At 36.9% G+C, this 25438-nt stretch overlaps 2 protein-coding genes across 3 annotated transcripts in view; one reads left to right on the forward strand and one right to left on the reverse strand.

The window, feature by feature from the left end:
* The first annotated feature begins 242 nt into the window (after positions 1-242).
* The window catches only part of Vps13B (vacuolar protein sorting 13B), an 88864-nt gene continuing 63668 nt past the window's right edge, over positions 243-25438 (forward strand). Inside the window, exons 1-28 of one of the 2 annotated variants that reach the window (XM_076134290.1) lie at positions 243-383; positions 815-890; positions 1341-1472; positions 2334-2511; positions 4209-4272; positions 4489-4679; positions 5094-5232; positions 5583-5782; positions 6131-6312; positions 6750-6932; positions 7510-7668; positions 9101-9303; positions 9420-9559; positions 10004-10211; positions 10615-10700; positions 11025-11171; positions 13422-13553; positions 14110-14229; positions 15022-15079; positions 15415-15563; positions 16075-16157; positions 18941-19069; positions 19416-19615; positions 20315-20403; positions 20951-21231; positions 21607-21680; positions 22122-22152; positions 22677-22811. In XM_076134290.1, the coding sequence (XP_075990405.1) occupies positions 1386-1472; positions 2334-2511; positions 4209-4272; positions 4489-4679; positions 5094-5232; positions 5583-5782; positions 6131-6312; positions 6750-6932; positions 7510-7668; positions 9101-9303; positions 9420-9559; positions 10004-10211; positions 10615-10700; positions 11025-11171; positions 13422-13553; positions 14110-14229; positions 15022-15079; positions 15415-15563; positions 16075-16157; positions 18941-19069; positions 19416-19615; positions 20315-20403; positions 20951-21231; positions 21607-21680; positions 22122-22152; positions 22677-22811 (3648 nt within the window). In that variant the 5' untranslated portion in view covers positions 243-383; positions 815-890; positions 1341-1385. The remainder of the gene's footprint in view (positions 384-814; positions 891-1340; positions 1473-2333; positions 2512-4208; positions 4273-4488; positions 4680-5093; positions 5233-5582; positions 5783-6130; positions 6313-6749; positions 6933-7509; positions 7669-9100; positions 9304-9419; positions 9560-10003; positions 10212-10614; positions 10701-11024; positions 11172-13421; positions 13554-14109; positions 14230-15021; positions 15080-15414; positions 15564-16074; positions 16158-18940; positions 19070-19415; positions 19616-20314; positions 20404-20950; positions 21232-21606; positions 21681-22121; positions 22153-22676; positions 22812-25438) is intronic. The other variant, XM_076134291.1, reaches the window with a different exon arrangement.
* Positions 16620-18275, reverse strand: LOC142986524 (catalase-like). Its single transcript, XM_076135044.1, has 3 exons — positions 18219-18275; positions 17825-18095; positions 16620-17566 (listed from the first exon to the last, which is right to left on the reverse strand). The coding sequence occupies exons 1-3, from the start codon at positions 18273-18275 to the stop codon at positions 16620-16622; spliced, it is 1275 nt and encodes a 424-aa protein (XP_075991159.1).

A 25438-nucleotide genomic window follows, 5' to 3' on the forward strand; every position in this document is an offset into this window, starting at 1 on the left:
CAATGACTAGCAGTATTCAAACCAGAAGTTTGCATGCTGTGAATAATATCATATTTTTTAACTTAATATTTGTTTATTATAATAAAGCTATATGTCCCGTCTATCATATTTAAAATAAGATATCAGTAATTTCAAGATATAAAAGTATTTAACTCAATGTTACTACTATGGCAACACGATAATGACAGCGAGCGCTGGTTTGATGTTTCTGAACGATATCCAGTTGGCACTTTGTTGCACAGATTATAAACTCGTATTCGATGTTTATTTTGCTATGAAGTCCGTGCGCGTCCATAATTAAAATTTCTGTGTTGATTCATGCAAATATAGAAATGTTTTACGTGAATAAATACCCATTAAATAAATCTACGGTGTGATAAAACGTAAGTAATAACAGAGCAATGTTTCTTTGAGTAAAAATTACTTTAATTCTTATAAAACGACTTCCTGTTGGAGTCCTTGTTTGATTTTTCAATTATTTATTTACTACGATAGTTACCGATATACTATTATTATCAGCTACAAGAAAGGACTATGCCGCCCACTATAAAACTTTTTAACTACTGAGATAGAGGCATACTTAATAATTACTTACTTTAAGAGGTTGTGTTTCGTGCATGTGTTTTTGATAAAAAAAAACTGAAGTGATTAAATATTTGTTGATAATTCTAGTAGGTTTACCTCATGCATGTTCTCGTAAAATATCTAGATAAGTAGGTAACTGAGTCATAATTGTATAACCTATGTAGTTTCAAAGTTGCAGTTGTATTTACGTTACTCTCGACAAACTACAGCTGGTATGATTATTTTTCAGAAAGGCGGTTGTACATCGCTCTGGGAGGTGGCATTCTATCCTCCTGGGTGGTAAAACCATTGCTACTAAGATAGAAGTAAGTAAAACAAACTACATCAACTGACAAACTTACTTTGAAATTGGATACTCTGGAATTTCAAGAGTGATTACTTGATATTTGATCTGCCTTAGGTAATGCAACAATAATTGGCTGAATCAACACCAGTTTTTATGATAGCACTCAATATTGAACAAATATGTTGCAATCAGTTGCAATACTAGCTCCCAGATATTATGAACTTTCTTTAGTTTAACCTTGAGCTGTAAATGTTGTGCTTGAAAAACATATTTTTTATACCAATCTAAGGTGAACTTACATCCATTACTACACTTTAAAACAGAATTTATTGTATTTTCATTAAATAGTGAATAGTCTTCATACCTTAAAACTTTTCCAATCAGAAAAAGTTTCATGCTAAATGATGTTTATAAAGTGTAAGTAATAAACAGACTATGGCACTTATTAGTGTGATAATTATTTTTCCAGACAAATCTCAACATCATGTGGAGTAGCAGATCATAGTAGCTGAAGATGTTCAAAATAGAATCATATGTCACACCAATCCTCTTGAGCTATGTGGACAAATATGTTAGGGACTTCAAACCTGCTGATGCACAGGTAAATTATAAAAGGATTTTTAAATACAATAATAACAGTAAGTAGAATAAGAGAGGTCTATAAGGATAGACATTAAGAATCATAATCCAAAAAGCACTGTAAAGTGGACATGTTTGGCACACAATGTGAATTAAAAATTTTTGATGTAGAAGAATTAAGACCTAATAATTATTTTAAGTTATCCTCTAATATGCAGAACACATACTTTTGAGACATTTTAATTCCTTTTTATTTGCAGAGAATTTATGTGTGGTTGCAAGTAATGTCATTGTTTAGGTATAGTGACTATTAAAAAGAAAACCATGAATAATAACAATGCTGGATAATATATTATGTCTTGTGTCAATGTCCTCTTAACTCGTCTTTCTGATGGGAAAGTTGTTGCGAAAATTAGCAATGATAACAATATTATAAATCTTGGAAATTTTTATGTGCCATGCCAGGATGTGCTGGTTCTATTCAAACAGTTATTATGATATAACTGAGATACTATTGTGAAGTGCTTTGTGACATACAGCTCATTATTTTTGCAGAAAGGAAACTTGTTATTTTTTCGAACTATAAAAATTAAAAAAAAACTAATCTCTTTCAGGATTGCTTGATTTCGTAAAAAATCGTAAATCATATTTTACAAAGATAATACTGCCTGATTATTTTTCACTTTAACTTTTCCTACTTTTGCTAGTTATAGCTTTTTTTATTTATTTAAATGATAAAGCATTCCACTGTAGGTCAAAGGCCTTAAATTTACATTTCTACACAATTTTTATTTTGAAGGCCAAGGCTTGTCTTAAATTTACATTTCTACATAATCTTATCTTCAACTAACACCATATTTACCACACTCGTCGTAAATTCCAGGTGTCACTATGGGGCGGCGGCGTGGCCCTCCACAACCTCGTGCTCAAGCCCGACGTGCTTCAGCAGGAGGTGTCCCTGCCGTTCACGCTCGTCTCCGGACGCATCCACGAGCTACTCATACAAGTGCCGTGGACAAAGATCATGTCAGAACCGATTGTCGTCACTATTGATACCATAGGTGAGGTTTACAAGCTTTTTTTGTTTCAATAGATTGAAATTCTAAATATCTTTTATTTCAAACAAAGCATTCGAAATGCTTATTTTATAATGTATTTGTCCGTTTCGGAAAAGCTGGTTGCTCGTGAAAACGGCAAGAAAATCACGCTTTCATAGTGACTGCTGTGCTTCCCTTGTATGGCTTGCGATTTAGATTAAGGCTTAGCGTAAAAGTTAGAGGCGCCCATAGCCAGTTGCGCTCACCGGTCGGTAAACGATCTGTGGGTTAAGCAACCATTGGCGCGGTCATTCCATAGATGGGTGACCGCATAGTGGTATTTGAACTGGGCGTCTCCGTGCTTCGGAGGGCACGTTAAAAGTCGGTCCCGGTTGTTGTCTACTAAGATAATAGTCGTTAAGCCACGTCAAAGGCCTCTCGGGCGGCTTGAACAACTTTGACACTAGGTTGACCACTAACCATACGACAAACAAACAAAACAAGCGTAAAATGTTGTGGCAAAACAGCATCAAAATGTTATCCACGTATAATATAAAAAGTATTTTAATTCTTAAGAGTACTTTTAAAGCACTCTTGACAGAATCGAATTCGAATTCGAGGCAATGTCAAATCGAATTCCTAAATTTAATTAACTAGCGCATGATTGAACGCTGATTTAAACTAAACCAATTGAATGGTGTGATTTCGATTATTTTCCTTATGAACCAGTTGATCACGCGCTAGTTTGGAATTACGGAAGTACGATTTGACATAAGTTCGAATCTGATTCCATCGAATTCTAATTCGATTCTGTCGGGAGTAAACCCACCGAGTCGCACAGTATTTCGTTATCTATACTAATATTATAAAGCTGAAGAGTTTGTTTGTTTGATTGTTTGTTTGTTTGTTTGAACGCGCTAATCTCAGGAACTACTGGTCCGATTTGAAAAATTCTTTCAGTGTTAGATAGTCCATTTGTCGAGGAAGGCTATAGGCTATATATCATCACGCTACGACTAATAGAAGCAGAGTAGCAGCAAAAAATGATACAAAAACGGGGAAAAGTTTTGACCCATTCTCTCTTATGTTACGCAAGCGAAGTTGCGCGGGTCAGCTAGTGTGTATATATGAGCTTGCGAAGAACATAGATAAAGATGAGCTGCAAATGAACTTGTGTATATATCAGGCGCTGCGAGCTAGTTCGCTTTTCTTGACCTTGTTTCGGTTCATAAGCTCTTGCGATTCAAGATAAATTTCTTTTGGAACCTAAGTAGCTTGCGTATTAAATAGCCTGAATAAAACATTTTTAAAATGCTGGCGAGACTGCAATCAAGAAATTCTCTTTTTGCTGCTGTGCCCGTATTGCTAAATTTGACAGAAGACCCTATATTGCTTTGCACGCCCTTATACTATGCTGGCGACTTTATAATTATTTGCTTATAGCAATAGAATTTGTGGTCTTTTGCACATAGCACACACTTTCATTTTAATGCTTTTAACGTCAGCGATGGGTGAATTTGAGACTGTGGCAATATAATATGTGTGTTTCAATGACGATGCATCGAGAGTAAAATATTATAGAAAGACTTGTGTTTGAATTTGTACAGATTGCTGGCATTATTTTAAAAAGTTGTTTATTACTAACTCTAAGTAGTTAGTAAGCAGTTTAATATGCATTATAGCATGTGAATTTAAATAATCTTTGACTGTGTTGTTTTCAGAATGTGTACTGAGCCTAAATCGGCCTGCATCACCGGAAGGTGCTCCGCCACCAGAACCACCAAGGTAAATATACTTATTGTCAATTGTTGATGCTACTCATTTTAATCATACATGGGTTCTTTTTTCATAGTAGTCGACTTATTATGCTTAACTTGCTCTCTTAAAATTATGGGGTACCTTACTTTAAACCATAACATTAACTACATAGCCACATCATTTACGCAAGAACACTTAGATAACATCATTATAATCTGAAAACTAATCATTTTATCTTCACAGTCGCAAGACACAAGTAGTGGAAGCCCCTCCGGGCTACATGCAGGCGCTAGTCCGGCGCATAGTGAGCAACATCGCGCTACGAGTACACCACCTGATCGTCAAATATGTACAAGATGATATTGTTATGTCGCTCAATGTCAAACATCTTGCCGTTGATAGTGCTGGCGCTAACTGGGAGCCGGCTTTTGCAGGTAACTTTTATTACTAGTTGACATGACGTAGATTTTTACAAGCATAGAAATAGTAGGCACAAAATGCAATCTAGTGAAAACTAGTTGTTGATTGACATCATAATGCGTGTGAGAATCAAACTCTCCGCGTTCATTGTAAACGGTTTGTTGCCACCTTCATTGTTCCCTTTTAATGTTATGGATTCTCCTAATGTAAATTCTTTTAATGTTATACAAGAAGTTTCGTATACGATACTGTTATTCCCAATGTGTATTAGACGTTCATTTTTCTTTGCATCGACAATTTCAACATTTCTATTATTAACAAAAAAAGTGACTCAGGCTCAAAATACCTAAACACTCTTTCCCATTCAAGTTTCAAAGTAACGTAAAGTTGCTCAACGAATAAACATAATTTTTTATTTTGTTGAACAGACATAGAACAGAATCACCCAGTGATCAGACGGCTGGTGCGACTGGACGACCTGACCCTGTGCCTCGACAAGACCGACGCGGACGGCAAGATACGCTTCTACCAGGAGCCCCTGCTGTATCGGTGTCAACTCGAATTGAGGTAAAACTTTATTCTGTTTTTATGTTCATAGGACACTCGATCCTTGTAGGTAAATCTATAAGAAGATACTGTTCATTATGATGCAATGTTTCATTCGACATCCCAATGATTTGTTTTTTATTTAATTGAGAAGATACAGATATTTTGTCAATGCAGTTGATTTGCATGTCACTTACCGAAGAGCCCGGATAGCACTAACAGATATTGAGTAGTATCATAGCAGCAGTTAAGCTAAAAAGTTTCATACTTTGATTAAAACGACATTAAGTTCGACGCTTCCATACTGGCATGAAAATAAATCTATTACGAAATAATTCCTAAGCTAAATAACCATACAACATTATTTGCAGAGTATCAACGCGCCTAGTATCGGCGAACACTCGTCGAGCTACCAGCTTGAACGTGCAACTACGTTCCACTAAACTAGCGTGGAGCGTGACAAGCGATCAGCTGACGTTACTACTGCGCTTAGTACGAGAGCGAGCTCACGAGTCCCCTCACAAGACGCAGCCGGCCGCTCCGAAACAGACTGCTTCGCAACCACCTTTACGTAAGTTATTTATAATTATGTCTTTATACGTTGTCTTTAAATTCCGTGCATATCTATAGACATATCTCCAGTAATTTTGTAAACACACGTAATTTTACAGAAATTTCTGACGTGTATAAGAAACCAGCCTAGTTTGAGTCGGACCCACGCACGAGGGGTTCCATACCATCATAATAAAAAAAAGACGAAGAGAACATGTATATTGTATGGGGACCCTTGACATAATTAGAAAATATTTTTTTGAAGGCAGTAACCAAAGGACGCAACTTTCTACGATCCCTACAAGCTTCTCTTGTTTCATTCACATCGATACACCACGTCATAAATAATAATTGTTTAATATTACAGAATCAGTATCAACAGCGAACTCCGCGGAACCAGCTCGGTCTGGTGGTTGGAGCGATTGGGCATGGTCGTGGTTACCGTCTTGGAGTGACCGTGAGGGAGGAGTCGAGGATGTTCCCGCGCCCGCCACTCCGCTGCCTCTACACTTCAGCGCGTATCTAGATGATGTTTCACTTGTATTCAAGGTAAATTAAGATTAACGGTAATGCATAGTAAAGTCTTACAGGTTTCACTAGTTTAACTGTCTTTACTATGTGTGAAAAACCACGAAAACGCTAGCTGAAAAGACCAACTGAACAAAAACTTTATGTAACTTCACTACTCGAATTTTTAATTTTGTGTCTCTATAAAGATCAAATATATACTTAAATAAAGGTGGCGGTTTGCGCCGCAACGAGACCGCGACCGGAGACTGTGACCGTAACCTTACTCATGATTTGTCTCCTGTCTTGGTCTCGCTTGCTTACTGTTTCATATAGGAAAAATACAACTAACATAAAACTTAAGTTAAACTAGTTATATTTACGGTTTCATAAGGGTGACTTCGATCGTTATTTGACTTTAGGTAAAGCTTCTAAACTGCCCTAAACTACCTGCTTTAAATTAAAATCTTTATCACTAGATAATGGAAGTAGAAGGTACTAATCGCAAGCGAGCGCGCGGTGTCCTCGAGCTGGCGGCTACTCACGCGGCCGTGAAGAGCTACGCGTGTTTACCGACGACGATGCGAGTTCGTCTCGGAGCGAGGGACGTGTCGCTCAAGTCACATGGCAAGTGTGTCTGTGGCTTTAGTAACTATGAGTCGGTAAGTAAGATCTGAAATTGTAATTATTATTGAAGATTCTTGATTAGCAACAGAGTGATGTGTGTTGAATACTCTAACAAAGTTTAAAAAGTGTGTGTTACAACACACACTTGAAACAGTTTAAGCAAGTCTTTGTGAATGCATACTCTATAAACATTACAGAACTTGTGTGCGTAACGTTACGCACACAAATAAAATACAAATAGAAGTTTACTTTGACTTAAGTCTGTCAACGTAAACTTTATTTTGTTCTGGAAGAATTAGAATCTGTAAGAATAGAAGTAGCTACAGGCTACCATTTAAAACACTTCTAAAATGAACCCCTTTAATCCATTTCAGCTATGAATTGACATTGATATAACTGTTTAAATTTCATGTGAATAAATTGTTAACAAGTATTAACAACTAGTATTTTTATATTTTAATACACACCAATGACACAATCAATGACACCATAAATATATTTTTGCATAACTTTAATATATTTTAGGCGCTCAATCTACCAGTGGTTTACCTGTCTCGGATAGAGGAGCAACCTTCATATTCATATTGTCGCATACAATATTATATCTTTCAGGCGCACGACTTACCAACAGTATACCTATCTCGGATAGAGGAGCAATCGTCCGAGCCGTGGACGTGGCCGGTGGAGCGCAGTGTCAGCAGTCAGAATATCGCTGATAAGATCGAGACCGCGCAGGCTGTGGACGAAACGTACAGAGCCTCGCCTGAAGGGGTCAGTGAAGTTTTACTATTACTATAATTTTATGCATATGAGAATTGACTCACACGGAAATTGTCTAAAAGTGACGTACACTTTTGTATGGATCAAGAGTGTACTATCGAACCAACTGAATCATGACCCATTTTGCCGATAATTCGCTTGACACCGTCAAAACAGTAAGAATTTCATCTTTATTGTCAAAGTTGCACTTAGGACATTTTAAACATGCATACGACTGTGTTATGATGTATCTACGACTACAGACAACTTTGACCTTTGTTATTACGGTGCGTAGATACGTTTTCGATAAATCACTCTTAATTTGAATCTAGAATGTAAATAGTCTAAACTCTTTTCACTACGAAAAAACCTATTTGTGTCAAATATCAAATAGCACGTCATTTAGAAATCTGTGAAACGATTAGGGTAACCACTATAGTCATTGCCCATCATACAGTGATTGCCAATGTTAAGGAATAATAAGTTTATTTTAATTTCTAAAGTAACCAGTTCAAATTAATTGCGATATATGTCACTTTTAGAATATTGGTAACTTTTTTAATTTATAGAACTCGTGTCCGACGTTTGTGCGACAGGTGTGTAGTTCGAAAAGAAAAGTAAGTTTGTTGCAATATTTGTTAAGGATAACACATTTGAATTAACAGTATTCGCTAGTATTTCTGGTTTTTAAGTGTTTTATATTGAATTAGTATAAAGTTATTGAAACAAAGGACTGATGTTCTTTTAGAAAGAATATTTAAGTTGCGTTTATAATAGAGTTTATGTCAATGTTTTACTAAAGAAAGATACAATTGACCAAATCAATTCTTAAACCGGGTAATAACTATGCTGGTTACCCTATATTATTTTAATTTTTATAGTTATATTATTTCCTATAATGGCCGAATAAACCATGTCCTGAGTGGGTATCGAACCCACTCCTGACGCGTCGCAGTCGTAACATCAACCCACTACACCACGGAGCCTGTTGAAAACGGTAGCAAAGCATTATTGTATTGGCGCACAAAGATTTGTTGCCATAATGACAGATAACAAATCCATTACCAAGGAAACGTAGGTTCAAGCCAATTTCGACCTACGCGTATATAGACGTGTTTTAGAAAATGAGCACATGGTGGGTCGTGATTCAGATTGTTCGATAGTACATACATTTGCAAATATGATTGTGATTGTAAAGGCAAGCGCATGTAAAGTGAATTAGGAAGGTTATAGGGAGATCGACTTTTGTTTATCTGATCAATATAAAAAAAAATCTGTATATCATTATTCAAAAACTCTTCAACACTTACGATTCTTTATCGTTCAAATATTCGTTGAAATAACCTCTACTATACCCAAACGATTTGCGAATCTGTTCCTCTAAATCATCAAAAAATCTAAATCCTTTATTCCTTATGCATAACCATAAATGTTCATTCCCCAGGTGCCGGAAGGAGGCACAGAAGCGTCCGACCCTCGGCGCGCAGACTCGTACCAAGCAGTCAACGAAGACGAAGTGATAGAACAGACGGACGAGCTGTGGGTACAGATGAACCCGCTGCTGTACGTCGAGTTCTCGCACGAACGATCGCCGCCAGACGCCTTTACTAACCCTTATGAGAGCCCGCCCAAGGACTTTCAGTATAGGTGAGGAAGGAAGTGAAGCATCTTAGTTTTTGATTTATAATGTGACGTAAACTAACTAACAAAGTAAGTGTGTAAAATATATTTCTTTTTAATGAGAATATATATGTAATTTTCAGTGACTGGGTAGAAGAATGCACGGCTAAGATCAAACTCGAGCCGCTCGAGTTACGCGTGAGTACCGATCTGATACATCGACTGACTGCACTCAAGATGATATACAAGGAACTGCAGCCACCTGCCGATGTGGTTGAACCTAGTAAGTATAACCAGTTTAATTAATTATTGTAGTATTTTCGATTTTCAGGTATGGTCACTCTTTAGACATTGTCATCTGTCTCAGTCAACTTCTAGGCACGATTTTTTTCAGGTACTGCTCCAGTAACGGGTATCTAGCTTATTTTAAAAGAGATCTTTTTACCTGAAAATCATGATTTTGCTTTTGGATATTTTTTGTAAAATAGGTATTATCGTAAAGTTTTAGTTTTTCTCCGCGTTTGTGCGAAATTACCTCTATGCGACTTTTCAATAAATCGTATTTACAACATTTCTCGAGCAGCTTGTTGCTCGAGAAATGACGCAAAGAGTTCATTTGGAATATGCTACTTTGCTAGAGAGAACTACTGTACTTTTACATTATCTGTTACTTCACCATGCTACTATCTTCGCTACGATATTCTATAAACACATCTTTTAATTGCAGAACAATCAATGCGTACGCTAACGGTGGAGGAATGCGAGTCTCTAGTGGACAATCTGCCGGAACGTCGCGTGTTGGTGCAAGTGTCGGGGCTACGCGTCCGCATGCTGCCTTGGCACCACTCTGCCGCGGAGCGCCCCGCCGCGCTCGTGCTCGACTTGGACCTGCCCAAGACACATGTGTCTATTAACGGACCGCTGTACCCACACAGGTATGCAATGTAACACTAGTCGCTTGCTACACACATATTTGGTTAGGTCTAGCCGGGCGGCAAAACCGAATACGTGTAGATAATCGGCACAAGCCGAACAAGTGAGTTGACTCGGTTTTGATGTTCGATAAATGGTGCCGAACCGAACGTGCAAGACCTAATATATGTGTACATGTGCATATGTGTAACAAACCTTACGCGCTAGGGTTCACCGCGGGGTTACCTAGGTCTAATACCGGGCAACAAGCGTGAATCTCGTGTATTTATACAATTGCTGGAAATTATGAATTATCAGCGTAGATGTAGCTCATCAAATTATATATTCTTTCAGAGTTTTTTATTAGAGTGAAATTCCGCAGTAAGTTTTATTCACAATTGATTATTTTATTTATTTTATTTACAGAGTTTGTTCGGCGGCGTGTCAGATGCCCGATGACGTCAGCACGTTGTTTCTCAACTCGCGACTCAACGTCAGCGCTACCATAACAGGTGTGTTAATAATGGGTCGGATAAAAACAAGGCAAATATCACTGTCACTGTCTCGACATTAACTTGAATTTATTAACCTATCAGTGGGGCGATTACCGTTCACTATCGACAACCTAGTAGTTATCGAAAGACTTTAGATGAAAGCTTTTTAGCGCCTCTGATGTGTGCAGTAGGAACATTTTTTGTAGATCTTTCGATACTGTGTATCATCTATAACAGATTATATAGCTGCAAGTATTTAAGAGACGACAGTACCAATTTTTTTTGTATATGTCATCTAAGGAAAATTTTATATTTATTGACTTATAAACATGCATTTTCCAGGTGTGAACGTAACAATAGCGTCAATGGACAACTCACAACGGCGGCCGTGCGCCCGTGCCGACATACGCTTTGTGATGCACACACTGCTCAATAAATCGTATTTCACCAGGACCGATTTTGTCGAGAACAGTTATTTGTTGAAAATTAGTAAGTGTCGCACTATTCAATGTATTATTATAATTAAACTATCATATTTATCATTCATTCTCATCTTTTATTGAAATTCAGGTTTCCTGTTAGATTGTTTTAGAACATAACGTTTTTAGAGTTTGTGTCCTAAATCAATCTAAATCTGTAGTCCGATCACGAATACCTTGCTCCTGTTCCATTCAAAAAACAATATAATTCCTTCTGTATAAAATTTAGTAGAAGACCCTTGCACAGTGCGACACTAATGGATTAAAAAAATGTAATGTATGTAATAGTTTTATCGCATCCCCGGTGCAATACTGTCACTTATGCAAAAATGTAGTTTTTCAGGAGAAGCATTTAAAACGTTGACACTTCACACAACAATGACTTTATATCATATCTATAGATTTGTTTTTTTTTTTACAAAAGTGACAGTGTTGCACCGGGAGTGCGTTATCTATTTTAAGATTTTTTGAATTTATTATTATATTTGATCGCTCTACAGTTTACCCCTAACACTAATTTCTAACACAAGTTCTATGATTTAGATTAGAATCCATTTTGTAGAAGCTAACCAAATTATGCACTAACCTTTACACTTTTGCTTCACACGAATTTTGAGAAGAAATTGAGATTAAATTACAGTTTCTATAACTGTATATTATAATCTTTAAGCTTTTAACGCACGATAAATACTAATATACCTACTTTGTACTGAAAAGTATCTTGCTAATTGAAGGATGGAATGGCTGAGCGCTGAAGGGCACGAGATGAGAATCAAAATTGATCCTTTTGCATAAAAACGTAGGATTGTAATAAGTACAACAAAATGATACCGTCAGAGCACAAGCAAGTCTCTCATTGAGGTTTTGTCATAATTGCACAAATGTCTGTTATAAATAAAAGTAAATAAGGTTGAAATTCAAATTGTTAGTAAAGTAGTTATTACGCCGCCACTCTGTCTAATAGCAATGAATCGGCACAGCTGAGCGGTAGATGAAAATCTTTTCTCTAAAAAATACTTCTATAACGTCAAGCTACCGTGAGATAAATTTTCTAAAAAACACGGTCATTCTTCTTTTCTGGAAGCCGTTAAAAAAATCTAAGGTTCATTCAAGCTATGTTCTGGCACGTATAGAGTGCTACGTTGTATACACATTTTACGTGCACTTTCAGGGACAGTGTCACATGCTCTCCGATTTTATACTGTTATTCACACAGTAACGTGTTACTTACCCTGGTTTGTTCTAGTTTGTAAACTTACCGTAAGAAAATCAATGAAAGCAATAGTGTGTTTTCTACCACATTCATGTAATGTACTGTGTAATACATTACTATTCTTTTAATTTATCGTATGCGTATCGTCAACCTATTGCCACTAACTATACGGTTACCCATCTATAAAAGGAACGACCGTTGAGCGCAACTGGCTATGACTCTTCTTCTAACTACTTTTCATACTCACCAATGCAAATATAAGTCATAAGATAGGACAATAGCAATTGGCAAAATAATAATCTTCAGATAAGTCTTAATATTATGACAAATCCATAGACAAGATATTCTTGTAAATTTCTTTAGAAAATATTGTCAGGTAAAACAATAACCTCTCCCCCACCTGAAGATATTATTACATTGGCAATAACTAACTTGCTCAAATAATTTTCCCGTGCGGGAATCGAACCCACCATCTCCCGACGCAATGGTAGCGGCATGGCGACCTTCTTAACCATTGCGCCATGGAGGCCGTCAAGAAGCAATTAAGCACAAGTCTAAGCTAAACGTGACGTGCAATCGAAAAGGTTGTTGTTACGTCATTCATGAGCGAGCACAATGAGTTTCTATTCCCTTTATAAAATACACAGTTGATCTACAAATAAATCTCGGCATTGCTCAGTCACCCATTTCAATGGCAAGAATCGCATGAATTTTTAAACGAAGTACATAAGATCCGAAACAACTATTTGTGGAACTCAATTTTTGTCAACAAACCACTGTACGTAGTGGTATCATTATGGTAAATGTTTTCCACTAAGTCACGAATAATTAAGTCATAAGAGTGTGTTTCCAAAGGAGCAGAACATGGCAGAACGGAGAATAGCGGCTACAAATCGGCCAGTAACATTGTTTGAGTAGAGATCTTCATTCAATGTGATTGGTCAATTCGTCCGCTGCACTCCTCTCAGTTCCGTTTCAATGGAATCGTACTCTGATCTATATAGTTACAAACTAGTATCGTAAAGATGACAGAGCTATGTATTACAGAAGAGCTGAATATTTGCGGTTCGTCGGCGCGGCTGCAGGCGGCGTGGCAGGTGCCGCTGTCGCTTATCAAAGGGAAGGCCTCCGTCGCATTCAAACAGTCATCGCTGGCCACTGATGCGCTTAATGATGAAGGTTTGTTAAACAAAAGAAGAAAACACATTATACGTATGTAATAAAGATAGTATTCCCTAGCGGTGTGTTAGCTAGAGACTTGCCACCTGACATTTTAGTAACTAGTTGTTTGGTAAAAATATGGTTGTGTGATAAAATATTGCAATTTGGCGCATGTCAGTGTTGTCAGTCCGTTGATATTGGGTACAAGGGATAGGTTCGGCAGTCCTCACCATCTAATTTGCATATATCGAATATGCAGAGAACATCGTGCTTAGAAAGGACATTTATCATCAGCACTACCTTTAATAAGTTGTTCTGGACTGTTTCTGAACAACTTCAACTGAAAATTATTAGGCGACCTGCTGAACTTTCGGAGCGAAACTCTTATAACAAGAGTAAAGCTTAAAACGTCTAAATTATTAATTAAATAGAAAATCTTAACTTTCTCCAATTCCTTCCTTAAATAATAAAATTGTCGTAACAGTAATAACTTATCTATATTTTACCAGGACCTACATAGAATCATTTCACAAAAAAAAAATTATATATTAAACCCTATGAACAAATTAAACAGATGCAGTAGCGGTGGACTTTACTCTGGAAGAGCTGTTAGTCCGCGGGTACGTGACGAGCAACATTCAGACGCACGTCATCTCCCTGCAGTCGGCCAAGGCCACCGCCTTGCACGAGACCAGTAAGTACAAAATACCTGACTTTTTTTTGCAAGGGGAAAAATCCCTTCGGATACCCGATTTCCATGAGGGGGGAAATCTTCACCAGTGCATACAATACCTACCTAGCGAACTACAGATAAAGTCACTAACCCCGGTTTCTGAGGTAGGTACATATTCAACAGCGTTTAAGCTCATATAAACATGACAGTTTAAATAGATAAACTACCCCTAAATGTGCTGTAAACCGGGCATAACTGTATCTTTGATAATTATAGATTTTTTGGTCTCTGCCTACCCCTATGGGAAATAGGTGTGATACGTAATATGTATGTAAATAACAGTTTCAAATTAAACTAAATGATTTGATTTAGAAAAAGAAGTCTGGAAACAAATAGATGTATGTTTTTTATGTGGCCTTTAAATGTCACCTTAATCTTGGACCGTACGTATTAAAAATGCGTTAACCTACCCCAAACTTATGTAAAGTTTCATGTCATTTATTTAACCCCTGGTATTCAAATCTAAATGTTGTTAACCGTGACCCCTGACGTACGAAATACTCGACAACCCTGACCCCAAGCGTTTCTATAGTGTTCTGTCCTTGAATCAACCCCTTGTGTATTTAAAATAACATGACCATGAGGTCACCCTACTTTACAAAAGTAAAACATATGACTGACCTCTTTTTCAATTGAATGAGTGCGAAAGAGTTTTTGTCCACTGTCTGAAATGCAACATATTCTAGAACGCTATTGGTACCGAGTGTGTATATATTACTGAAGAATGTCATATAAAAATTTGTGTTTTCACAGAAAATGGTGAAGTGAAACAAGCGTGGCTATTCTCCGCGCCAGACACTCCTACAACAACGTAAGTCTTTGTGTGGTGAAAAGACTAATAATTTTTACGTATCATATTTTTTTTGTAGTGCTTTACAAAAACAAAATATAATTCAATAACAGTAACAAGTAGATCCTTTGCCCTTGGTTGTTATTTGCTTATGTAAAAATCTGGACTGTTCTTCTTACTATTAATTAAGTTAATAAACTTGAGTGCATATGTTTCATTCTATAATCGACTATGCGGTTTAAAGGCGACGTACGTACATATACTCATTTTACATTCTGTCATTCCATCTACATAACCAAACCATAGTTCAACAATGACAGAATATATACTGACAAATATTATACGTTTGCCCACAGTCCATACTGCCGCGTGTTATCACAATGGTGCACGGTGCCGGTAGCGAACTCGTTCGACTACCTCGGCGCGTGGTGCGAGCCAACCGCCATATCTATAGACCCGCTGTTCATCGCGTGGCTCGCCTACAAACCCTATACCAGACCTGTTGGTGAGTCTACAGTGTACAACAAGTACTATATTAGAAAAAACAACGTATATTTAGGAGAAAGTAGCCAACAATGTACTCCGAGTTTCAACTTCGATAATATATTCAGTCTAAGTTAAACCGTTTGTATAAGAGTGGAAATCAAAACGACTACCAATTTAGGGAATATAATGAGGAATAATACTTGTAGGATAATATTGATATATTCTGTAAAGATTTTTGTAATAACTCACCCGTGTTGATTAATATTTTGTGTGAGAATAGTCACCTCCTTTTATGTAGGTCTTTCGACATAATAGTATGGTTATGTTCTACCAGCCTAGTCACAAACCATACTACATACTTTACTCTTAATGAATCAATAAGTATGTAATAGTACGGTCAGAACATAAATGTACGGTTGCCCCTAGACTACACTATTTCTTATAGTGCAAAATACAAGAAAAATAATTTAATTCTGCTAAATGATTGCTCAATATCAGTGTAGGTTGTAAAAATGCTGTTTGTGATACAGAACCATCGATGTCGTCGCTCAACATATCAAGTAGGAACCTGGCATCGTCGTCTTACTTCCTACGAAGAAGGAGCACACCACCGGTGAGTACATATATTATAATATATGTAACTCAATTATGATTGGACAACTCACACGCGGTCATCCAAACTAAGCAAAACTTGTGCTATAGTAACCAAATAACTGATAAACATACTTCTTATATACTTCTAAATAAATACTTATGTACTTAGATAAATTTGCAAACATTTATTTCTAAATGATTGTAACATGCTAAAAAGAAGTTTTTTTTTGTTTTAGTTTTGTTCCATTACCTATAAAAGGCTACATTGTCAGGCTATACCTATTTTATAAAAATAATGTTATTTTTTGATTTGATAGATTTTAAACTAAGTTTAAAAAAAAAATATTATGTATTTTTATTGATGCGCACAAATTGTATTTATTTAACCGTGTTAGGTGAAGTCTTTCTATATTTCTTTAGAATCGGTTGTTGAGCCAAATTTCACACGAGCGGGTGCTTAGGATTTACATAAATAATCATGTTAATTCGGTTCAACATCGGCAAAACATTTAGTAAGTTGTTCTCGCTTCGTCTGAGCAGATTCTTGTCTCAACTTCTTTAGTGCTAGTATCACCCGGTGACCCAAGTCAACATTAACAAGAGTTATAAGCTGCAAAGCTTTCTTTAAGACATCACCTCTGACAGTCAATAAACTAGCGGCAAAAGTGTCTGCAATTCTCTGTCTATGAGCATCACTCTCCACAATTTCATTATAGAACTCAGCGCTGGGTTGTAAATCAACTGCATTGCTCTGTAAGATCATTGGTAAATATTTAGGCCGCGCCTCGTCCACGTAAGGCACGGGACCATTAAAAGAGTTCGTTAGATAGTTGGGAGCATCCCTCATGTTATCAAGAACTGGTGGTACTCCATCACGAGTGTAGGTCTTCGAGTACAGAGGAGAGTTCACAAATATGTTCTCAAAATTAACACCTAAGCGATAGTTCTGAGCATCTGTATAGGCGAGCTTCCGAGATCTAAATACACTATCATGTGGCCCTGAAATGCCTGGTACTAAGTTATCTGGAGAAAAAACAGCTAGTTCGGTGCCTTTAAAATGATTATCAACATGGCGATTCAATACCAGTCGACCGATAGGAACTGTTTTATATGTGCCTTTTTTCCACAACCTGGTCATGTCAAAGGGATCATAGTCGACTCTTGTTATATCATCTTTACTTATAATATCCATCTCTAATCTCCATGACGGGTATTCTTTTGCAGCAATAGCATTATACAAGTCTCTGCTGTAATAGTCACGATCTTCCGCTCGGATGGCCGCTGCTTGCGCGTTGCTTAGATTATACACACCTATCTCAGTTCGGAAGCTAAACTTCACGAAGAAAATTTCACCGTATTTGTTGTATATCTCATACGTGTGGAGGGGATAATAATTCGTTTTCCTGTAACCGTCCGGTGTTCCTAGATCTGACAAGACCCAAAAATTACTATTTATTAAAATCGGATTCAAAGTGACGAAGTCCCAACGTGTAGTATCGTCGAACATGTTGGTTCGTGGGTTTCTTCTTACAGAACGTACATTTGAATCGAAATTAATCGGATCTTTGAACAAAAAAATAGGTATGTGGAAATTTATGAAATCCAAGTTTCCTTCTTTCGTATAAATCTTTAGGGAAAAGCCCTTGACTTCCCTCTGAGGTTCCGCTCCACCAAGATTATCTTTACCCACTGAAAATCTTGTCATCACTGGAGTTCTTTTGCCAATGCCGTTGAATACATCAGCTTTAGTGTAGCTGGACACGTCGTGAGTCACTTCGAAGTATCCGAAAGCACCGATGCCTTTTGCTTGCACGACACGTTCTGGTGGTCTTTCTCTGTTGAAATGAGACATGACGCGGAAATAATTTTTATTATCAAATATATTAGTATTGAGAGTAACAGTGTCTCTGAGGTCGAGCGGTTCTCCAGAAACTTTAGTGAGGACCCCAACTGGTATCTGAAATGTACAATTGCAATCATTATTACTACAGCAGTGTATTGATTCTGACGTTCTAATGTAAGCAATTTTGCACGAAATACAGTTGAAAGTGAGTTATTTATATTATAATCTCTTACATACCGGGTGTCGTCGTCTATAGTCGGGTAACTGTTGTGCCGCAGCATCAGGTAACGTCATATTATAATATCGAGAACTCGTCACATATTGTAAAGCAAAACACACACATAAATAAGCCAATGGAAGCCTCATTTTCAACGTCAGTATGCAATACCGCGATTAAAGCAGTCTTATATAAGTTCTGCACGTAATAAAAATATAAATTTGATTGAACAATTGACATTGGAAGTCCAATAAATAAAAGGATACCCACAAAAATATTATAGACTTATAATAGCACACTACCTTCGGATTCGTTTATTGCATCATTAAATTAAAATTTTTGATGTAACACGAGGTCGAATTTTTATTATTTTAACAGAGCTTCATGTTTCTTGACATGATTTTGTTTTACGTGCGTGCAAAACTATTCTTGATTTCCATGATAAAACGTTATATTATGATAAATTATAGTGGGCCAAATAACAGGGGGAATGACCTTTTTTTAACCAGAAAGTGACAGGCACATACGGGCGATATTTTTTAATATCATGTTGCTAGTTTTTAAGTAGAATCTAGACAGAAGAGTATTTTCACGTACAATGCATGCACTATGGTATAGTGGAACATCATAAGTGGAAGCTCTGAATATAATAACTGAAAATTTGCAGTGAATTGTTTACAGTACTCCTAAAACTTTTACATTTTAAGAAAAATGTAGTAGTTATAATGCATGTTTGTTTCAGTCTTCAAGTGGTCGCTTCCCTAATCGTTCGTCGACGGGTGCCGAACTCGTACACTTTCGACCACGAAGCCGGGCTTCTAGCAGCGAGCCGAGCGAACAGAAGAGTAACAAACAAGCCAATCCGCCACCGGTAATTATTTAACTTTGATATTATGATAGCAGTTTAGGACCGAAGTTGTTCTTAAATATTTACTAAATCAGCATTTCAACAATAAAGGTCTTTAGAACAAAGTAGTGCTATTAGTGCCAAAATTAATTAGAGAAGCTCATATTTTTGTCCAGTTAATAAATATCTCGCTTGTTCGTGTATTAACATACTGTGTAACATCACACTAACAGATACCAATCAGTCAAAATAAGAATATTTCGAGTGTTCAGAGTGATCAGCACAAAACGAGTGATCTTTAACATCTTTTGACTTTTGATGGTGATGTACACGTCAGCTACCATTTCTTACATTATCCTTTATATTACAGCCTAAAGAAGAAGAGCCATGGTGGTACGGCGAGCGTCTGCTAGCGCTACACAATCGTATGAAGAGCATGCTGATCAACATCGAGCTCGGCCTGACGCTCATGTACGTCACCATGAGCACGGCGTCCGCGCTCGACTGCGTCACGCTGCGGGACGCTATGGAGCGACACGCCGCTGAAATTGGCACTGTACTTGTGTTCAGGTAACTATTAACAACATCATTATATACCTTCTATCTATATAAACAAAAATGAATTACCGAAATGTATGTACGCGTATAACTATTGAACAACCAAACCGAATGGGATAATCCTTTTGTTAACATGTTTGTAACTGTCGGGACAATGTTTAGATGGGCTGGACGGGATCAAAATTATACTACCTATACCTAGACGAAGTCGGGCCAGTCCGCTAGGTTTAAATATAAGTTTTTTTTTAAGTTCGTATGGGTATTGTAGCGCGATTTCGCACAGACGCGATTTACCTAGAATCATGGGCTTGGCATTCAATATCAAGTTTAGCTCCGCTAGGGTTGATCAGTTTTTCATACAAAATTGAGTAGCATGTCAAAATGTTCATGGTATAAATAATAATATTTTTTCTATGCTCGGACCATTACAAACGTGCAAACTACGTCATAGTCAAAAGCGTAATAGCAATGTATCAGAACTAGGGCAGTTCCATAGGACATTAAAGTGCGTATGAAGTATTTCGCACGTTTCTCTAGCTGTCTCCTTAATAACCGCCGTGTAAGCTCTTATTGTCTGTGTCAGTGTTTCGTCTTTTTCACCCATGTTCAAAATCAAAATGGAACGAATGTGACAAAACACTGTGTAACTAATCAGAACTTACACAACATGTAGTAAGAAAATAAGTGTTCTAAATATGTTTTTTTTTTCAGCCTGGGTCGTTTGGCGATGCACTCGAACACCGCGAACATGAGTCTCTGGTCGGATTTGCGGCACGACGGACCTACCTTTATCAAACAGAGTAAGAGTTTCTATACTTTTGGAAGTGTTATTATTTATATTAAACGTAAATACGCTGTCAATAAATTATAGTGAGTGGGTGATGGAATTTAAGGTCAAATGTTGACACTTACAACATTAAAATTACTGAATCTGCCATTAGTTCAGAAACGGTCTACACTTTTTTTTTGAAATAAGATAAAATCTATCATGATCCGATATTGCAAAACAAAAACAGTGACACACTAAAGTATACCTTTCGTTTTATCCATATCCATACTAATATTATAAATGCGAAAGTAACTCTGTCTGTCTGTCTGCTACTCAATCACGCCTAAACTACTGAACCAATTTGCATGCAATTTGGTATGGAGATATTTTGATATCCGACAAAGGACATAGGCTATATATCATCACGCTACGACCAAAAGGAGTAGAGTACCTACCAGTAAAAAATGTTACAAAACGAGGAAAAATTTCACCCATTCTCTCTTATTGGACGTTGCGCGGGTCAGCTAGTACAAAATATATTGCAAAACACCAATAAACTAAACCAAACTCTTTCACAGAACTGGAAGCAGAATCCTTCCCCTGGAAGCTGCGCCTAGCCGACGTATCTTGCTACACGTTGGAACGTTCGGAGCAGAGTGCGAAGCTCCCCAGGGAGCACTCCAGCACCTCTCCTCGGTCCACTCTGAAGAGCAAGACATCCGGGCCGGCGCCTCGCACGGTGCTCGAACTAGTCACCACTACGGTCACCGTGTCCGTCGTGACGAAAGCTGTACAGATTAAAACTGTGCACACTCCTGCCCCGACTAAGAAAGACCCGGATCAAAGTCCTAAGGAAACGGTACGTCGGTTTTATGATAAGAAAATATTGGAAGTAGAATGTAAGTTCACACTTTTATCTGATCTACGATGTAGTACCGCGTTTAGAATTTAATGAGCCCAGTTGAATGTGGTTTATATTATAGAAGGTTTAAATAGCTTTAATTTTTTTTTACAGACCTCTCTTTAATACTGCTTGAAAGGCGAACGACAGAAAAATATTTAAAATGAATATATTTTTGTTCTTACTCTTACTTGTATACCTTTAGAAGTGTTTTCTTTAGCTCATGCTGGATTGAATTGAAGCTCCAATCCTACAGTTTTACAATATCAATACTCAGATATTTTAACAGTTTTATAAAGTACATAAAAATGTCTTGTTTTTGTTTGTATATAGAGAACAAAATTCTTCACTGCTGGCATGGAGTTCAAACCGACTACATTGAAAGAATTCGTTCGAGGACCATCCAGGTAAACATATATACATACAGAACTATATTTTAAGCTTTTCAGACTATATAATGAGTATTACGGCTTATAGTTTATATTTACGGGTTCGCTATTTCTGGATAAGAATTGGTTCACATTAGCTAGAATTTTGATAATTGTTTTTATTGATGTTTTTTCGTTTATCGGATAAGTTATCCCATACTTACCCATAAGCCATAAAAGCAGGTCGGCTATTAATGTTATGAATCAACATAATAATAATTATGGAAGCAGCAAACTTGTCCGGATATATGGTGTTAAAATCGTCACTTTGTGTCATGTACCTTTTGAATGCAAAGAGGTCTAAATTTGGCCTATACATCGGGTTGTAAAAAAGGTATAGTAAACCTGTACCATGTGTTTTAAAAAATGCATATTGTATTTTCGTAAATGCCTTAAATTAACTTGGTTTTTTGTTTATAGACGGACGACGAGGGAATCGAGAAGTGCAGTAGTAAGTACAAATATATTATTAACTCAAGTAATTAGCTCTCCGTAGAACAGTTTTTAAGGTGGTCGCCCCACCTCTATAAGTGCGGTAGGAAGTCGTGAGTTTAATTCCCACACGGAACAAATATTACTACGATTTACAAAATATCTAGTAAATAAGCTTAACCAGAATATAACCTATAACTTTGCTAACTTTTATTCGATTCTACCGTATTGACGTGAAAATATAAGAAAAACATTCTCAATTTCGGACTGACTTACATTTTCCATTTATATACTTACCATTTGAAGAATTTCACTCTGACTCTGGCTATGACTGCCTCCGTGGCGCAATAGCTTTTTGCGTCGGGAGGTCGTGGGTTTGATTCCCACACGAAACAATTATTTGTGCGATCCACAAATGATTGTCTCAGGTCCGGTTGTACTTTGTGTCCGTTGTTTATATGTTTGTAAAAGATCCCGCGACACAGGAGCAACTCTTAGTGCGGAAGTTGTATAAAAAAAACTAATACAGTATGTGTTATACAGGATGCTGGTGAATCAGAACAAGTACCAAAGATACCGAAAGAAGATGTGACTATCAAGACAGGACCGGTAGTGTCTCTAGGAGTACATCTGCATGCCGACACCCCACCCATCATTGTCCGACTGGAGAGAGAACAGGTGAGCACGTACATGTACATAATATATATATACAGTCTTATGTCACGAACACGTGTACGTATACGGAAGAAAGTTATATACTTATAGTTATATACCTTAGTTGTGACGTAATATGTTTGTGTGGACAATTTTGTACTAATTAATAACTCTATCGATTTGTACAACCACTACATAGTATAAAGCATTGTCGCTTTTCCCGTATCTCTCCCTATGTGTGTATGCTTAGATCTTTAAAACAACACAACGCATTTTGATGCAGTTTTTTAATAGATAGTATTAGTTGTTAGTTGTAAAGCGACTTTTATATTTCCTAAGTTATAGGCGAGCAAAGCCACGCGCGGTTCCACTAGTTAACTTCTGCGGTGATATAATTGATTACAAAGTCAGTCTGCTTAAATTGTCGCTTAGAAAATATTTCGTTCGAATATTTGGTTTTTAGAATCTGTCCTAAAGAGCATTCGCCGTTGACATCATATTGACCGAGGCACGTTATGCGTCCATTGACTATATGACCTTTTATAGATGTAACTAATTTTAATAAAATGAACATTTTAATAAGTTGTATACAGGATTCATGTGAGAATTGACCCAAAATCTTTGGATGCAGTTGCATTTAGTAACGTAGTTACTTTCTAAGGTCTATCATGTTTTTTCCAATATTTTGTGATGTTTAAACCAATCTCTTCAGAACCTTTATTACGATAGGTTCCCAACATACAGACACTATGGTTAACCAACCTAAAAAATCTTCCTAAATGTTTAAGTACTAAATGTGGTCACGTAAAACGAAAATATAGGAATTGTTGTTGTAGCAAACTGATTCTATACTATATTTCCATTTCTATTAAAAACAAACTACGCACATAAAAGCTATAAATTATCAAATCTTTACCTATAAGTACCTAGATTTTGCATTCAATAAGATAAATGATTTACGAGTTCCACATAATTAATATGAGCTACATAGTCTTATATAAATAAAACATTATGCAACAAAATTAACAAACTACGTAGCAAATTCAAATATAATTGTGATAAAGGGCTCTATAAATTCGTTAACGGTATCTTTTTAGGTTATCAGCATGTCACGATTGAACCAACCAGCAGATGTTTGATGTTACATACGGGCTAGGGTTGACAGATATACGCTTGTTTCCGGTGCACAGCTACCCTCAGGACTCTTGTACTGACGCTTGTATCGGTTTTTATCGTACGGTAGCAGCGCGGTACTTAGTGCAGCTGTTTACGTTTGCAATCGTCTACATCATAGATTTCCAACGGTATCGCATCCTAATGCTTCCCGGAATAATATATCGTGGGGGATGCAAATGAGTCTAGAGATAATAAAAAAATGGTGTGACTATTACGTTAAGAGGGCGCTGGAATGATTTTTAAAAGGTGGTAATCCAGTTCCAAAGGTTGTGAACCTATGGTCTAAGTACTCTAACAATTTTGTGCAACACTGATAAAGCGTGGTTTCATTACTTAAAAGATCGCGTCCCGCATGCTCGATGGTTGAGGTAGGCAGACGTGCGAAAAAAAACTGCCAATGGGGTAAACCGTGCCAAAAGCCGTTTTGTACTGATGCAGTCTCTCAGATGAAATTCATATAGCACGCCGCTCTCCTACTTCTCATACCTGTGATGAATCTTTATGCTTCTATCAAACTGTCTTAGCGGAGCGAAAAGGCTAAAGTCACAGCAGCAGCACATCCAGCACATAACATTGTTACAGGCGAAACGTGGGTGTATTTTTTACACCTCTACCTACACTTTTTGGATATAATAGTCGTGATATTATATATATATAAGGGTCTCATAGTCCCGGGACTTGTCTACAATTCAACCTGGCAGCCCTACACAGCTCACATGATCGTTTGCACTGAGTTGAAATGTCAAATTGATTTTGTTACATAATATTTATTGATAGCTGTTGCGCTTCAAGTTAGATGTTTATAAACTACTTTGTTTATTTATAGTTTAGTTTACGAGTTAACAAATAAATCTTTATATATAATAAAAGAGTAAAAAAATGTGTCTGTACATGTACTTTTGAAATAATAATTGAAGGATGTTCAGAAACTGACGTGCTAAAACGCGTCTTCCTAAGTGAAGTCTTGAATAGTGCGGTTTTAATATATGTTGGTTTTGATAGAATAAAAACATTTATACTAAATACATAGGCCTGCAGGGGGTTGAACTCAAAAACTCAGTCAACCATTAACCATTATATGAAAGAAAAAACGGAACACTCATTCAAAACACTCAAAAAATGTATAATATATTCGTCTAACTGAAAGTCCTTCAACTTGGAGGATAGTGCTAGAGGAGACTGAAAAAATACCTGAAATGGTAGGACCGATTTAACCAAGATCTTCGCTAACAAATACCGTATATTATATGGCGTTTCTAAACCTACATAGTATTTTTAATACAACTCAGAATCCGCGCGTGACGGCTAGTGTTTACTAAAACTATGTCACATATTAGCATGTGAACATGCACTGTAAATGGGTCCGGTTGACCTTTGAATATAAATACAACACGACAGATACTTTGCTAATTTTGTCTAGAATTTACTACAGATTTACTGTATATTTATACTTAGTAACTGGTACTTCGTCAAAA

Source organism: Anticarsia gemmatalis, chromosome Z (assembly GCF_050436995.1).
Source record: "Anticarsia gemmatalis isolate Benzon Research Colony breed Stoneville strain chromosome Z, ilAntGemm2 primary, whole genome shotgun sequence".
Lineage (NCBI taxonomy): Eukaryota > Metazoa > Arthropoda > Insecta > Lepidoptera > Erebidae > Anticarsia > Anticarsia gemmatalis.

Coding starts and splice junctions, on each gene's coding strand:
- LOC142986524 (XM_076135044.1), bottom strand. CDS start 18,275: ATGACGTTACCTGATGCTGCGGCACAACAGTTACCCGACTATAGACGA. Junction 18,096..18,218: donor ACTATAGACGACGACACCCG/GTATGTAAGAGA, acceptor TGTACATTTCAG/ATACCAGTTGGGGTCCTCAC. Junction 17,567..17,824: donor GATGACAAGATTTTCAGTGG/GTAAAGATAATC, acceptor GGGTCTTGTCAG/ATCTAGGAACACCGGACGGT.